The sequence below is a fragment of the Lygodium microphyllum genome, chromosome 8 (assembly GCF_053477565.2).
Source record: "Lygodium microphyllum isolate KBCC chromosome 8, Lygodium_microphyllum_v1.1.10, whole genome shotgun sequence".
Classification (NCBI taxonomy): domain Eukaryota; kingdom Viridiplantae; phylum Streptophyta; class Polypodiopsida; order Schizaeales; family Lygodiaceae; genus Lygodium; species Lygodium microphyllum.
In genome coordinates, this window is record NC_141142.1 from 15,046,793 (window position 1) to 15,067,671 (window position 20,879).

A 20,879-nucleotide genomic window follows, 5' to 3' on the forward strand; every position below is an offset into this window, starting at 1 on the left:
CGCAATCCTTTGATATTTTTATTATTTCTTTGAAATATTGATATATTTGTATTTTTTAGGCTTTGCCCTTTATACATTGATGCATTTCTAACTCCTTATACAAATGCACACACATATACTTTATGCATACCATTTTACCTTGATGGATGTGGCCCCCTCATGATGGATCTCTTTCGAGTGATTTTGTAACAATGTGAGTATTGTTTTTTCACAAAAAATGGAAATGTGGTGTATGCATAGACATTTTTCTGCTTCTTTTGGTGTCATCGTTTTGAATGTTAATAATAGATTTTGATGGTTTTTAAACATTATGTTTTCATTTTAGGTTTGATCTTGTTTCATTTTTTTAAGGGGTTTACTTTAAAGGATATGTTTCTTTCAAAAGGGTGGTGCTTCACTTAAAATTTCTCTCTCCTATGGCATATGTGTGAAGTGATAGAAACAAAATGTGGGTTGCCATCCTATGGAGGATGGAACTAGCAAGTAAAGAATTAACAAGGATGAGGATGGAAGGGTAGTTGGTGGTAATGTTACAAATGTTTTATATTTTGAGGTGTCGTAATAATTTGTTTCCTTTTTATCATTAGCAAAGGTTGTTCATAATGCAACGAGGAAAAAAGTAGGTGGGCAAGAAGGGGCATTCTAGGGGAAAATGAGAGAGGGGGAATAGGTGGCCTAAACAAGACTCGAGCTTATTGAAATGTGAAGTTTTGTTTCTCTTAAAAGGTTAAAGGTACTCATTATTTTCTTTCACTTGTCTTAGAAATGGAGAAGCACATTAATATTTTTAAGGAAAATTTATACCTTTTGTTAATTAAATAGATAATAAACCCTATCGTATCTATTCTATTGCCATTGCATATCTAAACCATGCTCATGCCATGGGTGAAATGGAGAGGCCATCAAAGGCACACTACAATGTTGTACATCTTGACAAGGAGGAGGGGAAAGGTAGGGTCCATTGAGGCATTATCAAAGAGGAAGGAGACACCAATAGTAACCCTTGTGCTCTCCTTGCACCACCAAAGAACAACATTCTCTCTCTCTCTCATCTAGTGCATCATGCGCAATCCAAAAGGCCATTGATTTGTCAACAATCACCCCATCTCCCTCTTCTTTTGGTAGTCCTCCTAGTGAGACATCTGACATCTCCATGTGTCAATGTCTATTGTATATCCTCTCTAGCATTGATGTCAATACATGGTTGTAAGAGATGGGGGGTTGCTATCATGTGTGTAGGAGATGAAGGGGCATTCTAGATAGTCATGTTGAGGATGATGCAAAAGGAGGATTTGAATGAAGATAATGAGGCACATGGATGCACTTTGTATAGCCTACGATGCCTTGTCCACTTACGCACTCTTGTCAAGGTGCCCTAACAAACAGCTATCCTCAGGAGGCATGATATGCTAGCATCACTTTTATCAATCATTCATCATTCATCTCTCTCTTCTTCTTCTACCTAGGTCTACCTTTTAAAGAGATAAGAGGAGATATTTGGTCTTTACTACTATTGCTCTCTAAAGGGCAGCCATGCCCATCCTATTGGTATACGTTGTCAAGGATCAAGGAATGTAAAATGAATCCCATTGGATGCAAGAGTTTTGAGTAGTGGTGTGTTTGAGGGATCATAGCATAAGAAGAGGGGCAAGATGTTCCATTATATAATCAACATTATCTTCTTCTTATCCTAGTTTTTTGTAGACATAGGCATCTTCTTCTTTGGAAGTAGTCGATTCAGTCTTAGGTCTCTTTCCTCCTCCTATTTTTTAAGAACCTTCGAGGCATAGCCTTGTGGAGTAGAGAAGCATTGGCATTCCACAATGGGCTTTGCTACTACTATCTGATGGTTGTTGGGAATTAGTAGCATCAATTGAGGAGGATGAGGAGGCACCAATGCTTCCTTTATTGAGGAGGAAACTCATCTATTTGTTTATTTGTACATGTATATCTTCTTCTTCTTCTAATTCATTCCCTTCCCCTTCTCTTTCTTCTTCTCTCTGCTCATCCCTTCCCACTATAGATGAATTCAGTCTTGCCCCATTTTGTGCACCTGTCCTCCTTGCACTTGTAGAGCTCAACCTCATGCAAGGCCACTTCAATAACTATGATAGTCACCTATCCTCCTTGCACTTGCATAGATCGGCCTTGCACTTCAATAACTATGATAGTCACCTATCCTCCTTGCACTTGCATAGATCGGCCTTGCACTTCAATAACTATGATAGTCACCTATCCTCCTTGCACTTGCAGAGATCGGCCTCATGTGAGGCTACTTCCATAACTATGATGTTCACCAAAAAAATAGAGTTGGATATTCATTGTAGACAGGTGGTTAACAATTGTCTCTCTCTTTCTTTCTCATATGTTGTGCCCTATATATGCCATGGTGTTTGGCTCACCATTTCTTCTTCTTCTTCTTTTCCTCCCTCTGCTTCTACTCCTTCTTATTCCTCTTTTTCATCTCATTGGCTTCACTTTATAAAGCAGCTATCTTTTAGAAGAGGCTTTATCGATTGTGCAGCTAATTTTCAAGGGGCAATCACACAATATTTTTGTGAGCATGAATGCATTATTTCTAAGTACTAGGGTGGGTAGGGAATCACAACAAAGAGGACGCATGGAGCACAATAGAATGAACACATAGACCTTATGATGCTCTAGCAAGAGGAGATTTAGACTGACAAATCCAAACCTTGGTAGGGAGAAGAGGGTATTGAGGGGATGGGGGCTGTTTGTTATGAAGGATAAGGGTAATGTTGACAACTATATAGGAAGAAGTGTACAAGTTTTGCTCTATACTAGTGGAGAGGATGAAAGAGGTAGGAGGATGTTATTGCCACAAAGGTTAAGGCACCCTGGGGTGCAACAATGTTTTGTCGACTATAAACAATAGTCTGCAATGCATGCACCCCACTCTCTCTCTCCTACCACCTCTCTCTGACTCTTTTCTTCTTCCTCTTTTTGTTTAAACTTGCTACTCATAAATGTGACTTGTAAATAGCATAGAAGTAGTAAAAATGCTTCCATGCTAGTCAAATACAATGATTCTATTTCCCCCTAGGAAGGTTGAAATTCACCATCTTAGAAGAGGGAATGTTCTCCTTTGGAACTGCGGTTTCTCCTTTCTTTGCACATGTTATTGCGGCAACCTCCAATTCTACCAAATTGGAAGCAAGTTCTTGGGTCTTCTGTTGAGTCTTGGGAGTAGCTTTTACAAGAGCGGGACTTGGACAACAGTCTTTTGCAATGTGGCCTTCTCCTTTGCATCTGACTGCATAAGGGCTTGTAGTCCATGGACCTTCTAGGGTTTGGACACTTTGGTGAGATATGACCCTTTTCTCCTCTTTGTCCCCTTTTAGATAGTGTGGATCTTAATCAACACCTTGAATTCTATCTTCAGTACAATCATACAATATGACGAGCACAATAGTACTATTTTTTCTTTTCTTCTTTATCTTCTTATATTTTTATTTCAACTCTTCTTATGCATCTTCTTTCTCTATTTGCATTAATACATGGAAAACCCTTTTGCATAAGAACTTTGAACCAGTAGCCATGTTTCTTGTATTGTTGTGTCTCTCTTTCTCTACTACCTTTTGCCAATGTAGACTACATACCCTGTAATTCCAAGATTTGAAAGCTTGTACTTGGGATCTTCTTATACCTTTGGCCTCAGCCTTTTTCGCTCTACTAAATGTCCTAAGTTATTTTGTGACTCCTTCAACTTTGAGATTAGCTTCTTCCCCGACCATGCACCAAAATGAAGGCAACCCTCCCAGAGCAAGAAAGAAACACTAAACCAAGGTAGAAGCATGCAAAATCTATGCATTTGCTTGAGCCATTGATCTCAAAACTTGAAAGAAACCACAAATCTCTCTCTTAAGAATGGATAACCTAATCACCTTCATCATCATCCTCCATAACTTCAACTATTGTACAAAATAAAAGAGAAAAGAGAGGAAAACTTTTGCATAGAGAAGAGAGAAATTTGTCACCACATAAGAGAGAATGTGTCTTGGAAGAAAGAGGAGAGAAGAGGCACAAAATTAGTGTGCACTCGACCCCATCATTTCCCCAAAAGATACACAACCCTTCGATATTTCTAGTATTCCTTTGAAATGTTGATACATTTGTATTTGTAAGGCTTTGGCCTTTATGTTTTGATTCATTTCTTCCTCCTTACAAATGCACATATGTATACTTTATGCCTACCATTTTACCTTGATTGATGTAGGCCCCTCATGAAAATCTCTTTTGAGTGATTTTATAATAATGTGAGTACTATTTTCACCAACAAAAATGGAAATGTGGTGTATACATGGACATTTTTGTGCTTTGTCTTTGTGCTTCTTTTGGTGTCATCATTTAAACATGGATCTCTTGAGAGAACAACAAAAACACAAGGAAAGAACCACAAGAAAGTCTATCTTATCTTACCCACAACAAGCATGTTTTTTATCTTCTTATAAAACCACACAAGGAAAACAATCATCAAGAAGATTATCTTCATGCAACATCATAGATTGTATCTCTCACAATAGCAAATTTAATGAAACACACTGTATTCTTTATAACAACAAACCACAAAGAAGAAATACTCATATACACCACTTTATGAATATAATCAATCACATAGTATTCATATTATAGCTTCCACAAAGAATCCATATCTTTCTTCTCTCACAATCTCACAATATATCTCTCATATACAATGTTTTATGTCAAAATTTGGCTATCTCTCTCTTATACACTCTCATTCAATGATACAATGAAATATAATAGAATAACACTCCATAATCCTCATTTGGTCGTGAAGGCCCCTCCAAGAGATATGGTTGATTGGAAGAGGTATTAGAGCCACTATAGTGACTCTTCATAGTGAATTACTAGATTGTCACTCCCAAATCTTGAGCTTCATCATTCAATTGCTACTGTCTTCACTTGAACTAGCTAATATGAGCTTGTGTTCTCTTCTTTCCAAAGTAGGAAAATATCCCCAAGCTAAGAACCCATCAAATAGAACATATATAGACACATAGAGAAGCTTAGAGAAGTTGACAGAAGGTACAAAATTCAAATATAAGGAAATAAAAACATAAAGCCCAAATAAAACCCATATACTGATCCATCAAAATACATCCAAAAGATCTTCAAGAATATTCTAACACATCCATTCATAACCATAAAGCTCAATCAAAAGGAAAACATAGATCAACAAAGGAAAATAGAACACATTTGAACCAAAGTAGTCATTCAATAAAACACATCAAGTCACCACCACAAACCAACCAAAAACCTCAACGAGTTACCAAAAGATCTTCAGTCCAAACTAGCACTCCCTAAATCACTCTCAAAAGAGATAACACCCATAAATTCATGCAAAAACAAGCAATTTAGCTCCCACAAAATAACTAAAATCCCAATCAAATCAACACATAACATATCCCCATACTTAATAAGGGAGTGTATGCATGACCTTGGAAAGAGTTGAATAAACAAAACTCATATAGCTGATCATCTTGTCTCCTAATAAATTCTCCCAAACTTAATAAGGGAGTGTATGTGTGACCTTGGAAATAGTAGAATAAACAAGACATGGTCATATATCTAATCATCTTGTCTCCTAACAAATTCTCCCAAAACATAAGAATGGCATGCCAATGAAAAGTACTTCAGTTAGTGAATCAAGTAAAGCCCATTGCTATCGAACTGAGGATATCACTATCAAGTCCTTTTGTATTAATGATAGATTGAGGGGGAATATTAATGTATTTAGTGGGTTGGGAAAGTAGAATAAGAGATTAATAATGAAGAGGTGGGTAGGACAAATCATAAAAGGTAGAAAGTTGAAGAAATAGAGATGTTGGAAAAGAAGGAAAGATAATAAAAATATTTGATGTGATTTTTCAACAAATGTGGAAGGAATAGGAGAGGCAACTAGAGAAGGACCTATGGGCATAGAAGAAAATTTAGGATCAACAATAAAAGGACAAGTGGTAAAAATGGGAGTTTAAGTAGGAGTATAGGATAAAAGAGGAATAGAAACTAGACGAGAGGTCATCACATTAATGTACAAAGAAAGGTGTAGAAAATATTCTCTCCAATAGAAGGTCCATTGAATGTATGTGTAATGGGCTTCTCATAAGGTTAACTCCACAAAATGCACATATAAAATTACTTTTGTAGAACCACATCCCCCACATAAATGTTCATGTCTTCCTCACCTAGAACTTGCAGGTCAACTTGGATATACATAAACAAGAGAAAATGCACTCATGGCTAATAAGATGATCAAGTGCATGATCAAAAAAAGATTTTAGCAAATCAATAGACCAAGGATTGTGCCACCTAGCAGTAGGGGGTTCCAAATCAACAGTACTAATAAGGGACATGTACAAAGCATAGCACTACTAGTGTAGTGAATCCAAGAGAATGATAGAGGCAACACAAGTTCAGCATAATGATGAAAACCCCCATGTGAACAATCCATACACTACTATAAACATTTCATCTTAGCAAAAAAAGCACCATATGTTTTAGCTTGCTATTGTAGATGGTCAAGGTCATCCAACTAGAAAGACATCCTAGAAGGAACCACATGAGCAAAGGGAAGAATGGAGAGCTCAACCATTGTTGTGACTCAGTAGTGGCTTGATTTTGCTACAACTCACCCTCGCGATTAGTGGGTTTGGTGGCTAAACCAACCATCTCTATAAGGGCATGGTCATGTCCCCTAGTAATTGATGAAGCCTAAAGATGCTCCAAATTTGGCACTCTAACACGTCTACATGAGCCATACAATACATCAATATAGTCTTATAATGCTTTTTAAAAAATGTTGTATGATGAAAGAACATCCGACGTCCATGTGATTGCCATGTAAGTGAAGTTAGATATGGTTAATGCCCTCAAATTTTGCGGGAAATTCATGCATTAGAGGATAGGCGCGTCGAGCACGTCATTAGCGATTATAGCGACTTGCGCGTGTCCTGGCCCTAATCGAATCCTTTGCTGAGGTTCGTGTTTATGTCCCTCCACTTCGCGAGTGCTTGTAAGGCTTATGTATCTATCTAGTGGCCTACGTCAATCCTGGTTTGTAATGCTCCTGGGCCCTCGCAAGAGGCTGCTGGTCATGAAGGGCGTGGAAGTGGCAGGAAGGTCGCTGTTACATTCTTTTGCCTACACAGCAGCAAGCATTCCCTTGAGCAGCACCAGGCTATGGTGCTCTCCCCTTGCGCGCATCAGAGCTTGCTCCCTCTCCTCCTCTCTCCGCTCCTCTTCTGCCGTTCCTCCTCCACCTGTGCCGGATATCCCCCCTGACTTCCTCTCCCTCTCGGACAGGGAGCTGTTAGACCAGTGCACTATGAACACCTTCCGCGCGTCCGGACCAGGAGGCCAGCATCGCAACAAGACAGAAAGTGCCGTGCGTCTCACTCACCGTCCCACGGGTCTAGTTTCGCAGGTAATCTTTTCTTACATTTGTTGCGATCGTAAAGCATAAGATTAAGGACCAATTCAAGGTAATGCCATATGCGATCATAAGCAAACGATTAACAAGTCTATATCATGGACTTCAATTAGCGACTTTAACTGCCTCCTTTCATTCAGAAGAGATCAGAGTTGATATGCCGGAATAAACAGAGTTTGCCACTTTTAATCGCAGTTAGCGGGAATTGGAAACCAAATTAGAAGAGAGGTTCACCAGTAACTACTCGTGAGGTGGCTACCAAAGTTGCTCCAGAGGCTAAAGATAATTGTGGCAAGCCTAATTACCTTTACAATGCTATATATAATTTGCCAAGATCCCTGGTGGTGCAGAGTGAAGCAGAGCCTGTGAATGTGACCTTGTAGCACCTCTCCTAGGAGTCCCAATTTTGCTGAAGCTGCAAACCATCTAGTGAAGTGAGGTTTTGTGGCTTAGCTATGGGGAATTGTGGCTTGATTAACCGAGTGCATCACAGATATATTGTCACTTGCTTTGTGGTTATGGCAGGTTGGCCACAAGGATTGTTCAGTCCTTCATACTGCCCTGCTTGAAATATCTAGGTAGGAAGATTTTTTTTGAGCCACTGATGTTGGAAGTCTTTTTTTGGGGGGGGCCGGGGGGTTCCTAGGGAGTCTTTTGCATGACTTGAGGAGATGTTATCCTTGGGGCAGTTCCATGTGAATCATTTAGTTAGGTGATTCTTTCAGCTGCTTCAAATTAGGTTCATGGAGATAGTTCCACACTAGGTGATCATACAGATTTGACGTTTCATTGGCTGGGTTATGAGCTTGGTTTTGGTTATCATAGAGTGCCGTTGTGGAATGTGCCAAGTGGAGTGATTAGCATCAATCCTCATTGTGCGATATACCTATGGTGGCACTTACACATTGGTTGATTGATTGGGTTGATTGTTTGTGGGTGATGTTCAAGAGACAAATGCAAGTGAGCGTAGTTGTTCTTCTAGTAGGGAGAGTGTAATCCTCATGCCTCTATTTATATAAGCTTGGGCACTAAAGTAGAGTGTAGATGGGCACTAGCATTTACATGGCATACTTTTGAAAACACTGGTTGGTGGATAGCTTATTGGTTTGTGTAGGCCCCTAGAGGTGTGCCTCAAAAAATTGAGGAAGTGATGCCAAAGTAGGGGAGAGGTATGCGAATCTAAAGGTGTGCAGTTTTTGACTTATCAAGATAATCCCATGGTTTCTCATGATGTTCTTATTTCTTTTCATGCAGGCTGCAGATGACCGATCTCAGCACAGGAACCGTGCCTATGCCCTCGATCGTCTTCGCAACCTTATTGCTATCAGGGGTACAGCAATGGTTTGTGGGTTCCCTCAATGTATCAGTATTTCTCTTTCTTGACACCTTGGCCTTTTTTCTTGCATGCACAATTAGTTAGGCGACCCATAAGTCTCGATCTTTACTCCCCTCCACCAGAGCTTCTTTGTATCCTTCCTGCAGGGAAGGGTAAAAAAGGTGGTAGCCACAAGCTAGGACCTAATCATCCAGATTTTCCAAAGGTAGATGCTCAATTCTAAAGAAGAAGAGTCTTTTGGTAGGTGGGTTGATGAGCATTTTGAACAATTTATGGTTCTACTTGCAGGGTCTACAATGCTTGCTAGATTTGCTGGTTGCAACAGAAGGATCTATCTCAGCAACAGCAATGGTGCTTAGGTAACTATCTAGTGCCTCTCTATTTTGTTTAACCTGCATCAAAGGAAAATAATGATCAAATTAGCCAGACTGAACTGGCTAACCTGCAGCGATAAATGCTGCCATGTGTCCCCTGTGAAGAAAACTGCTAGGGTTTGCACTGAGGACACACAGTGTATGACCACGACAGAAACAGAAAGAGACAAATGTAGATACAGAGAGCAAAACTCAAACCCTAAACGCAAAACTCAAAACTCAAAACTCAAACATAGAAACTCAAACACAAATAGAAGAATGGAGAGAGAGAACTCAACTCTGAAGTGAATGAATGCTGTAAATGAATGTAAGAGTGTATAGTGTGCTCAAGGGCAGAGCAATGTCTGAGTGTGATGTCCACCGAAGATGGATCCCAAGTGTGTGACCACTAGTCTGAGTGTCTGAGGAGGTAGATGCTGTAAATGCAAGTGACAGCAGATGCTGATCAGCAAACACAAACAGTAGGAGTGTGCGTGATGGCTGGCGGCTGTCCCAAACAGCAAACGCAGATTTGAAATTGCCTCAAGATGATGAACAGTTGACACCTAGGCTGCACAAGCGCAAATGCAGGCTGAAATAGTGTCTGATGTGGCTGGTGATGACTGGATGATCAGATCGCAGCAGATGATGATGTTGCCAACAGCAGCTGATGTCAGCACGGATGAAGGCGCCAACAGCAGGAGTAAACACGGGTGGAGTGGCAGTAGTCATGAGGGCTGGACAGCCACGTGGGAGGGGGACTGATGGCTGAAATTTGCACGTGGAGTGAGAAACTTGCACAGACGGAATGAGGCTGAATGGGGGCAGCCTGTCTATTTATAGATGTGGAAGGGTGCCCCAAAAATTAGGGTTTCTGGGAGGCCACTAAAACTCTCTCGAACTGCTCTCCTTTTTAGGGTTTTTCATTAATTTAGTGTGTTTTAGGGTTGTTTAAGAATGCTAATCAGCTGAAAAGCGTGTTTTAGCTCAACATCCCCCCTTCTTGTTGGCCTGGCCTGCCTGCCTATCTATTGGCCTTGTTGCCTGACTATGTCTGCCTGTCTGCATGCCGACCCTACCCGACGTGCCCTAGTCCCAACTGCCCTTTGCTTGGGTTACCTGTCCAGGAGATGATCCTCTATCACCCCCTCTTAGATCTTGCATGGGTCAAGAAAACTTAAGTGTCTAGAGTGTTAATGTAGAGTATCTTCAAGGAAAGCTTTGGCGGAAAGGATTCGCTAGGATATCCTTTGTCTTACAAATACTCCATTGTGATTGTGCTATCTGATATCTTCTCCTGAATGTAATGATATTGGATCTTGTATGCTTGGTTTATGTGTGAAAGATCAGGTTCTGAGTAATGATCATGCAACTTTGGTTGTTGCATAGGATAGGAGTGGCATGGCTTTGAGCACAACCAAGCTTTCCTAACGGTGTGCGAAGCCACACAACCTCACATGTGGAGTGGATACCGCTCTATATTCTATTTCCGTAGAAGAAAGGGCGACTATTGATTCCTTATTGCTGCTCCATGAAACACCTGTACTATTTAGCCGATCATTGATGATCAATATCTCTAGCTCAATTGGAGTTGGTCCATCCACGTGACACTAGGGTAGTGTTACCTAAACTTGTTGGAAAGAACAAGCCACAGTCAAGTGTGCTCTTGAGAAATCTCCAAATCCTCATAGTTGTAATTATCTTTAGCATGTCTTATTGTCATGAGGACATGTATTTTTGAAACTTCACTTAACATGTGGATTAATTTTTAATCACATGGTTAACTGAATGTTGCACATGTGAGGTGTAACTGGGGTTAGAGTAAATTTACGAGCTTGGGACCCGAGGAAATCACGAGATGTTAAAGGCAAAGTTGCTATAAGTTATGCCACATAGGTACTTGGTGGTATCTGGTGTGAGTTGTTGGCCTAGGTCATTCATTTGGCTATAAGTGTTAGTTGGTGACACCAGAGAAGTGGTGTTTAATTAACTCCAATCTGATGGTCAAAGATGACACAGAGACACTTGGGAATGGAAGTTGCCTAGCCAATTTAATTATTAGCCAGTTAGATTATTTTTCAGGGCACCAAAATAATTATTAGATGAATTTTCAGTATTTAAAGACTGAAAATTAATATTTAATTATGGATAATGCTAGAAAAACCATTTGAGAAGATTATCACTTGTCAAAAATGCCTATGGAAGACTGAAAAACGTCGTTAGAGGCTAGAGAGAGATATTTTAGTGTATTCAGTTTGCAAGAGAGGGGAAGGAGATGTTGCTAGTGAAATCAACCACATAGGTACTTGGTGGTATCTGGTGTGAGTTGTTGGCCTAGGTCATTCATTTGACTATAAGTGTTAGTTGGTGACACCAGAGAAGTGGTGTTTAATGGTACTTAATTCCAATCTGATGGTCAAAGATGGCATAGAGACACTCGGGAATGGAAGTTGCCTAGCCAATTTAATTATTGGCCAGTTAGATTATTTTTCAGGGGATTAAAATAATTATTAGATTAATTTTCAGTATTTAAAGACTGAAAATTAATATTTAATTGTGGATAATGCTGAAAAAACCATTTGAGAAGATTGCCACTTGTCAAAAATGCCCATGCAAGACTGAAAAACGTCTTTAGAGATTGGAGATAGATATTTTAGTGTATTCAGTCTGCAAGAGAGGAGGAGGAGTTGTTGCTGGTGAAACTAGCTTTCCTTCTTAGATAGGGTGGTAAATCCCTAATTACAACTTAATTACAGCAGCAAACAATAAATGCAAATTTGAAAATACAAATTTACCTATTGAGTTTGGACAATGTATACCTGATTGGCTCCAAAATTGGCGCTCCTTTCGGTATTTCTTTAGCTTTATTGAAGGAAAAGTTGACTTACAATGGGATTCTCGCAATCTCTTTTGGTATTTCAACTCCCCCTTGCTGTCCAAAGTGACCAGCAAGTCTTCAATCTATTTTACCCCTTGATTCGGACACTCAATTGGCCTTCACCCCCTTCATATACGATGGAAATGTCCCAAATTCAATGGCTGACTAGCCCTCCACATGAATTTAGCTGAAATCCACCTTTAGTCTTGTTCAATCCAAGTCTTGGAGCTTCCAATTTCTAGCACACTTTCCAAGGTTGCTGTAAACCCTAATTTCTGCTGTAAATTAGGATTTACAGAAGAGAAATTTGCAATTTCTCAGCCTCCAAGGGTCCAAATGCTGAGATCTTCAGAGCAAGGCTGTGAAATGGCTGGGAGATGAGAGGGAAAGTGCTGCTGCCTTGCCTCAATAGCCTATAGATGTTGTCTCCTGTTGTTGATTGGTCTTCTTTTGCCCCTGGTTGCCTCAGAAGATCCTCCAATGGCTGAAATCAGACCAGCAGCCTCCCCTCCCTCTCTCTTGCAAGCTGAATTTATAGAAATGCCTCTCTCCAGTATCTAAAGACGTTTTTCAGTCTTGCACGGGCATTTTTCACAAGTGGCAGCCTTCCCCAATGGTTATTCCAGCATTTTTTGTAATTAAATATTAATTTTCAGTCTTAAAATACTGAAAATTAATGTAATAATTATTTTGGTGCTCTGAAAAGTAATTTGACTAGCCAATAATTAAATTGGCTAGGCAACTTCCATTCCTAAGTGTCTCTGTGCCATCTTTGACCATTAGATTGGCGTTAGGTACCAATAAACGCCACTTCTCTAGTGTCACCAACAACTGACACTTATGGCCAAATGGATGACCTAGGCCAACAACTGGCAGCAGATACCACCAAGTATCTGTGCGGCATAAATTATAGCAACTTTTGCCTTTGATATCCGGTGATTTCTTCGGGTCCTGGGCTAGTAAATTTACTTTAACCCCAGTTGCACCTCACATGTGCATCATTTACTTAATCATGTGATTAAAAATAAACTCACATGTTAAGTGAGGTTTCAAAAATACATGTTCTCATGACAGCCCTCCCCCTTGAAATCCTTGCAATCGTCCTTGATTGCATTGCCAAATGCATCAAAAGCAAAGTACTACATTGGAATTTCCATAGGGCATCATAGTCAACACAACATTGCGCACTGCTGTTCAACCATTCCATATGCCCAACATATGCTGAAAATTACCAGCCAACATAACATAACATAAGAGTCTAAGACTCACAAAGAATCTCAAAAACATTGCCATATTATCATGTGATATGTCCATTTCTCATGAGCCCAACTCATCTGGCAAAACCAAACCATAGCATAGCATAACCAAGCATAAATCATGGCTAAAACATCAATGGCCTCATAACATATGCTGTTGTTCATGGAACTAGATGTAAACCATTGAAAACTGAGCATAATCTGATCATAAACCGATCACTTTGCTGATTTGAGAACTGATCACAAACTGTTGCAAATGTGACCCCAAACTGATTACAAACTCGTTGCAAAAACTGACCAGAATATGTGCAAAAATTGATGCACAGCTGATCCAAAAAGTGACCATAAACGGTTCTCAAGCTGATCAAAAACTGAGCTGAAACTGATCAGAATTTTTGTCTCAAAATTGAGGCAAAGTTCATGCTAAATTGTTCATAAGCCGATGCAAAAGTATAGTTCCAGTGCCCGGGTGAAACTCATACTCATCTGCATACAACTCACAGTGACTAGTACACTAAGTAGTGATCTCATGGCAAACATACTGTTAGCGTAGTATCTTGGATGCATGCTGAATACATCCGAGATCCACTACATATGAGAGCTGTCCATAACTGGAGGAGGGGAAGTGCTACCTTCCCCTTGAGCATCAGGCAATACTCCGGACCCTTGCTCTGTTGAACCCGATGGAGCCCGAACTAAAGTCGGCTCTAATTGAAAGGCATCTGGGTAAAGCTGCAACAACTGAGGATGGTTTGCCAAGTCATTCTCTTCCATCCATTTGGCATCCATTGGTGAATAATTCTGTAATTCCACCAAGTATCTCCTGGAAACTTTATCTTTGACATTTCTTTCCTTATGTGCCAAAATCCTCTCAGGTACCAAAATCTCATCTAGCTCCTCAACCTTAGGCTGAATTTCAGCAGACATATCCTCTGGCACATCACCATGAAAAGGCCTCAATAAACTGACGTGAAAGGCATTATGTATCCACGAATGTGGAGGTAATTTCAGTCGCCGATATGCCACATTGTTGATCTTCTCCAACACCTGGAAGGGCCCATAGTATCTCATACTCAACTTCAGATACAATCTTTCTCTTTCTTTCATATTTTTCAGCCTTGCCTTTTCAAAACACAGCAATACATAATCACCCTTTGCAAACTGCAAAGCACGTCTATGTCGATCGGCTGCCCTCTTTTGCTTTTCTTGTGATCTCTAAAGTGTATATTTTATCTTTGCATAGGCTACATTCAAGTTTTCCACATAACGATCAGCCTCAAAGATCTTATCCTTAGTTTGCAGAATAGGTGGTATCTTCTTGCTACCCTCAACCACCTCAAATGGAGCTTTGCCTGTAAAACTATACACTGTGTTGTTGTAAGCAAACTCAACCAAGGGCAAATACTGCTTTCACTGTGTCTTGTGGTCTGAGGCATAGCACCTTAAAAGATCTAACACTGTGGAATTTGCTTCCTCAGACTGACCATCTATCTCTGGATGGAAGGATGATGAGAATTTCAGCGTGGTACCCATATTCTCAAACAAGCCCTTCCAAAATAAATTGGTCATCCGTGTTAGCGATGAGAACACCTAGTTGGGCAGCTAGTCGGACTGTTTCTGACAGTCGGCTGCATTTAATGCAGCCGACCTGCATATTTTGGCGCCCAGTTTTTTGGCTATTTATAGCCGACTTTTCAGCAGTCTTTAGCCACTTCTGTACGTAGGTTCCAGGCTGGAGATACGTGCAGGTTTCGTCTCTGTTCGCAGATTTCAGGCGGAGATCGTTCAGCAGTCTTTAGCCACTTCTGTACGTAGGTTCCAGGCTGGAGATACGTGCAGGTTTCGTCTCTGTTCGCAGATTTCAGGCAGGAGATCGTGCAGACTGCAGCGGACTTCGAGGTGAACAGCAGGTTGCATCGTCGAGGTGGAGACACGCAGTCCAGTGCACTGCGCCCGTGTATATATCTGCATATCTTTGTATACAACACACTTATACAACAGATCTTCATCTTCCACTATCTCTCTCTCCTCTCTCTGCGTTCTCTCTCTTTTAGTCTTACGCTTCCGCACCGCTGCACTCTGACATGGTATCAGAGCAATGTAGAAGGGTTGGCTGAGTGAAGAACCAACCTGAAGAGGAGTTTCCATTGCGACACAAGGCTACGTTTCCAGCGTTTGAAGGCGAGCAAGAGGGCTGCGCCTCGGAACAAGGTTGAAGCGAGTGTGGGCACGCGGGAAAGGAGTCCAGTTGGTGGATTTGCTGCTGTTTGCAGCTGTTTAAAGAGGAGGAAGGCTGAGTTTTCAGTCTTCAAGTGCAGGTTTTGCTTTTTCATCGCCTCCGGCGGGTGGAGAAGGTTCGGGACGTAGAAAAAAGAGCCCTAGCAGGCTGCGTTTTCACAGTCAGAGGGGGCTGCTTTTGCGTTTGTGAAGGTATTCCAGGTGAAGATGTCTACAGAGTTTGACTTGGAGTTCCAGATGATCATGGACCGGAAGGTGCCTGTCTTACCGGCTCTTCCCGCAGATCAAAAGCTCGATGGTGACAATTACCCGCATCTGGCGCGTGATGATGTTGGCCATCCTTGAGTCCTATGATTTGGCGGAGCTTGTACAGGAGGAGATCAACCGGCCCTCGGTGAGAGATGAGTCCAAACTCTCTTTTGATGTTCGTGCAGAGTTGGCCAAGGCACAATCTCACTGGGACAAACTGAATGCCCGGATTCGTTCTTTCCTTTTTCTATCTTGTACTACAGCCGTGATAGCCCATATCGAGCACTTGACGGTGGCTCTGGAGATATGGCTAGAGCTTGATTAGATGTATAACCGGATGACCCTTATGAAGCGGGTTTCTTTGGAGGTGCAGATGCGGACCTTGTCCGTGAACAAGTCTTTCTCATTGCGGGAGCACATCAACAAGCTTAGACAGCTTCAGATGCAGGTTCAGAATGCAGGGAAGCCGATTTCCTCCGAAGACATGGTGGTCACACTTTTGTCCCAGTTGCCGCCACGATTCGGTGCTTTCTACTCCGCCCTTATTGCTTCAGGGCGTGAGTCTACTCTTCGGTGGGAAGAGCTGGTTCCTATGGTCTTGGACCAAGAGGAACAATTGAAGGGACAGCATGCTTCCAAGTCGGAAGCCTTGACAGGTCAAGCCTCTCAGAAGAAGAGGAAGGGCCAAAAGAAGAAGAAGGAGGACAACAAGTCAAAGAAGGACAAGGACAAAGAATCCACATGCCATATTTGTGGAAAGACTAGCTATTGGAAGAAGGATTGCCATGACAAAGACAAGAAGGACACCAACAAGAAAGACACGAAGGATTCTGGAGCGGTGGCTGCACCCTCATCAGCTGCGTTTCTTCATCTAGCTGTCATTGAGGACTCTACACCGAATGCTTCTGAAGCTGCGATGACAGCTCCCCAGGTTCGAGAGTGGATCGTTGACAGTGGTGCCTCCCGGCACATAACTCCTTCATTAGTTGGTGTTGCCCAGTTACGACCTTCGCGTGGGCAAATTCTCATTGGAGATAGCTCTTCGGTGTCTATTGCAGGACGGGGTGAGATGCAACTTATTCTAGATGGACGTGGTGGTACTCATACCTCAGAGGTCTTGCATGTGCCCGGTTTAGGGTATCATCTACTTTCGGTTCATAAGATTTGTTCCCTTGGACTTTTAGTGGAGTTTGACAGTGATTCGGTGTGAGTCCTTGATTGTGGATCAAGGAAGGTTCTCTCATCAGGATATGAGGAGAACGGCATCTACAAATTGACGTCTTCTACCGCCCTCCCTACTCTTCTTCTTACCTCTCAGACATAGTCAGAGCTATGGCATGCTCGATTTGGTCACCTAAACTATGATTATCTTCGGAGGGCGTCACGTGGACAGCTTGTTCGAGGGTTGCCGGACATAGTGGTGAGCCAGCAGCCATGCGTCTCCTGCATTCGTGGGAAACAGCATAGGGATGTGATTCCCAACAAAGCTTCGCGGCGGTCTACTTCACCTATGGAGCTTGTCTCTACGGATCTTTGTGGCCCTATGAGGAACGAGTCCTTGAGAGGCAACTCGTACTTCATGTTGATCGTAGATGACTATAGCAGGATGACATGGGCCTACTTCTTGGCGTTGAAGTCAGAGGCTTTCTCCCACTTCAAGGATTGGCTTCTCTTTGAGGAGAATCGATCAGGCCGGCGATTGAAGACCTTGCGATCCGACAAGGGTGGTGAATTTGTTTCTAATGAGTTTGCTCGTTTCTGTGCAGATAAAGGTATTCACCAGGAGTTTGCTAATACCAACACTCCTCAAGAAAATGGCATTCTTGAACGGAAGAACCGAAGTGTGATCGAGATGGCGCGCACCATGATGGAGCACCGACAGACACCTCAGTTTCTGTGGGCCGAGGCTGTGGCTACTGCAGTCCACATCCTTAACCGATCCCCCACTTCGGTCGTTGATGGGATGACACCTTTTGAGGCTTACTTTGGGACTAAGCCCGATGTTTCTTATTTTAGGGTTGTTTGGGTGTAATGCCCATGTTCACATTTCCAAGACTCATCGTGATAAATTTGAAGCAGCTTCCCGGAGACATGTGTTTGTTGGCTACAGCTCTCAGTCCCAAGGCTATCGTTTGTATGATCCCGTCAAGCGGGATGTGTACACCAGTTGAGATATACTTTTGTCCCCACTGCTCGTATGGCGACTATTCGAGCTGTTCTTGCCTTGGCTGGCCATCGGAGATGGCCTGTCTACCAGTTGGATGTGAAGTCGGCCTTCCTCAATGGTGATTTGAAGGAGGAGATCTATGTAGAGCAGTCTCCTGGCTTTGGATCTTAAGATGGGAAAGTCTACAGGTTGAAGAAGGCCTTGTATGGTCTCAAGCAGGCTCCGCATGCATGGAACGAGAAGATTGATTCGTTCCTTCAGTCACAGTTGGGATATCGGCGTTCCAAGGCCGATCCGCAGCTTTATATACACACTTCCGAGGCTGGTTGTGTGCTTTTTGTGTTGTATGTTGATGATTTGATTGTCACAGGTGATCATGCACAGAAGGTCAAAGAGACGAAGGCAGCTTTACATCAGATGTTTGAGATGAGGGACTTGGGTCTACTCCATGTCTTCTTGGGCCATGAGATTTATCAGTCTCAGAGGGGGATTTTCATCTCTCAGCAGAGATATGTACAGGAGATCTTGGTTTCTTTTGCGATGGAGGATTGTCGGACCATTTCTACTCCTATGGATCAGAACTGGAAGGCCACTTCATATTCAGCTTCTCCCATGGCGGATGCTTCCCGCTATCGTCAGTTGATTGGATCATCGATTTGGCTCCTCAACACTCGTGTTGATCTTTGTTTTGCTGTTGGGCTCTTGGCGGGGTTCATGAGTGACCCTCAGACGGGTGCATTGGCAGGCTGCCCAGAGGATACTTTGGTATTTGAGGGGGACACCTGATTTAGGGATTCATTATCCAGCAGGTACAGGTGGTTCAGATCTTGTACTTGCAGGTTGGAGCGGCTCGGATTGGGCTGGTGATGTGGACCACAGGTGGTCTACAACAGGTTACTGTTTTACCTTGGGTGCAGTTGTTATCTCATGGAGTAGCAAGAAGCAGCCCACGGTAGCCCTTTCGTCTTCTGAGGCGGAGTATCGAGCCGCGTCTTCCACCACATGTGAGGCTGTGTGGCTTCGGAGATTGTTGGAGGAGCTTGGCTGCCCCTAGATTCGTCCTACTTTGCTGCAATGCGACAATGAGAGTTGCATTGCCTTGGCACGGAATCCTGTTTTCCATGCCCAGACGAAGCACATAGAAATCCAGTACCACTTCATTAGAGAGAAGCTTCTGGATGAGACCATCGCTGTGGAGTACTGCAAGACGGAGGACAATCTTGCAGATTTGTTTATGAAGGCACTTCCCCAGGCTCTACTTCGGAGACATGCCAGATCCCTCAGGCTTTTGCCCCGCCCAGGCTTTGAGAGGGGTGTTTAGCGATCAGAGCACCTAGTTGGGCAGCCAGTCGGGACTGCAGTCGGACTGCCACGTGGCAGTCCGACCTGTTTCTGACAGTCGGCTGCATTTAATGCAGCCGACTTGCATAATTTGGCACCCAGTTTTTTGGCTATTTATAGCCGACTTTTCAGCAGTCTTCAGCCACTTCTGTTCGCAGGTTCGAGGCTGGAGATACGTGCAGATTCCGTCTGTGTTCGCAGATTTCAGGTAGGAGATCGTGCAGACTGCAGCGGACTTCGAGGTGAACATCAGGTTGCATCGTCGAGGTGGAGACATGCAGTCCAGCGCACTGCGCCCGTGTATATATCTGCATATCTTTGTATACAGGACACTTATACAGCAGATCTTCATCTTCCACTATCTCTTTCTCTCTCCTCTCTCTGCGTTCTCTCTCTTTTAGTCTTACGCTTCTGCACTGCTGCACTCTGACAATCCGGGGGTCTTGATCACTAGTGATCGAATTTGGCATACCATGATACTTAAAGATGTGCTGCAAAAGCAATCGTGCCATATGATCAGCCTTTGGGTAAATTGAGGATCCTTTGCCAATTCAACAAAGAGATTTGTTGTTGTTCTCATTCGATTCTTGAATTGGTCATCAAATTCCTCCACTTTGCTAGTCATCAGCCTTCTTATGCCCTGAAGGCCGTGCATCTTGCCCAACAACAACATTTTCAGCTTGCTGTCCATGGTTTGAGCCTTGTCCAAGGTCAGGCATTGCATTTCCTTCATTCCCATGTGAATATTCATATTGAGAGGCATCATCACTGCTTGAGTCCATTTCACTGTATGAAGACATATTGCTGTAATTTCTCAGCTGAGAGTAAAAATCAATATTAGCACAAAGCTTTGGTTTGCAATCAGGTGCCTTGGGCCCACCAAATCAAGGGATTGAGTGGGATCCCGGCAATGGAACCATGAAACCAGCCTTCCTCCTCGGATAGGGTGGTAAATCCCTGATTACAACTTAATTACAGTAACAAACAATAAATGCAAATCTGAAAATACAAATTTACCTACTGATCTTGGGCAATGCACACCCGATTGGCCCCAAAATTGGTGCCCCTTTCGGTATTTCTTTAGCTTTATTGAAGAAAAAGTTGACTTACAATGGGATTCTCCCAAGCCCTTTTGGTATTTTAACTCCCCCTTGTTGTCCTAAGTGACCAGCAAGTCTTCAAACTATTTTGCTCCTTGATTCGGGCACTCAATTGGCCTTCACCTCCTTCATAGATGATGGAAATGCCCCAAATTCAATGGCTGGCTAGTCCTCCACTTGAATTCAGCTGAAATTCACCTTCAAACTTGTTGAATCCAAATCTTGGAGCTTCCAAAATTTGGCATGCTTTCCAAGGCTGCTGCTAAACCCTAATCTTTGCCCTAAATTAGGGTTTACAGCAAAGAAATTTGCAATTTCTCAGCCTCCAAGTGTTCAAATGCTAAGATCTTCGGAGCAAAGCTATGAAATGGCTGGGAGATGAGAGGGAAAGTGCCGCTGCCCTGCCTCAACAGCCTGTAGATGCTGTCTCCTGCTATTGATTGGTCTTCTTTTGCCCCTGGTTGCCTCAGAAGGTGCTCCAATGGTTGCA

At 42.5% G+C, this 20,879-nt stretch overlaps 1 protein-coding gene across 1 annotated transcript in view; it reads left to right on the forward strand.

The window, feature by feature from the left end:
• The first annotated feature begins 7,023 nt into the window (after nucleotides 1-7,023).
• Nucleotides 7,024-20,879, forward strand: part of LOC148032001 (uncharacterized) — a 47,733-nt gene continuing 33,877 nt past the window's right edge. The window contains exons 1-4 of the mRNA XM_087682612.1: nucleotides 7,024-7,465; nucleotides 8,726-8,801; nucleotides 8,954-9,012; nucleotides 9,096-9,166. Of these exons, the coding sequence (XP_087538738.1) occupies nucleotides 7,064-7,465; nucleotides 8,726-8,801; nucleotides 8,954-9,012; nucleotides 9,096-9,166 (608 nt within the window). The 5' untranslated portion in view covers nucleotides 7,024-7,063. The remainder of the gene's footprint in view (nucleotides 7,466-8,725; nucleotides 8,802-8,953; nucleotides 9,013-9,095; nucleotides 9,167-20,879) is intronic.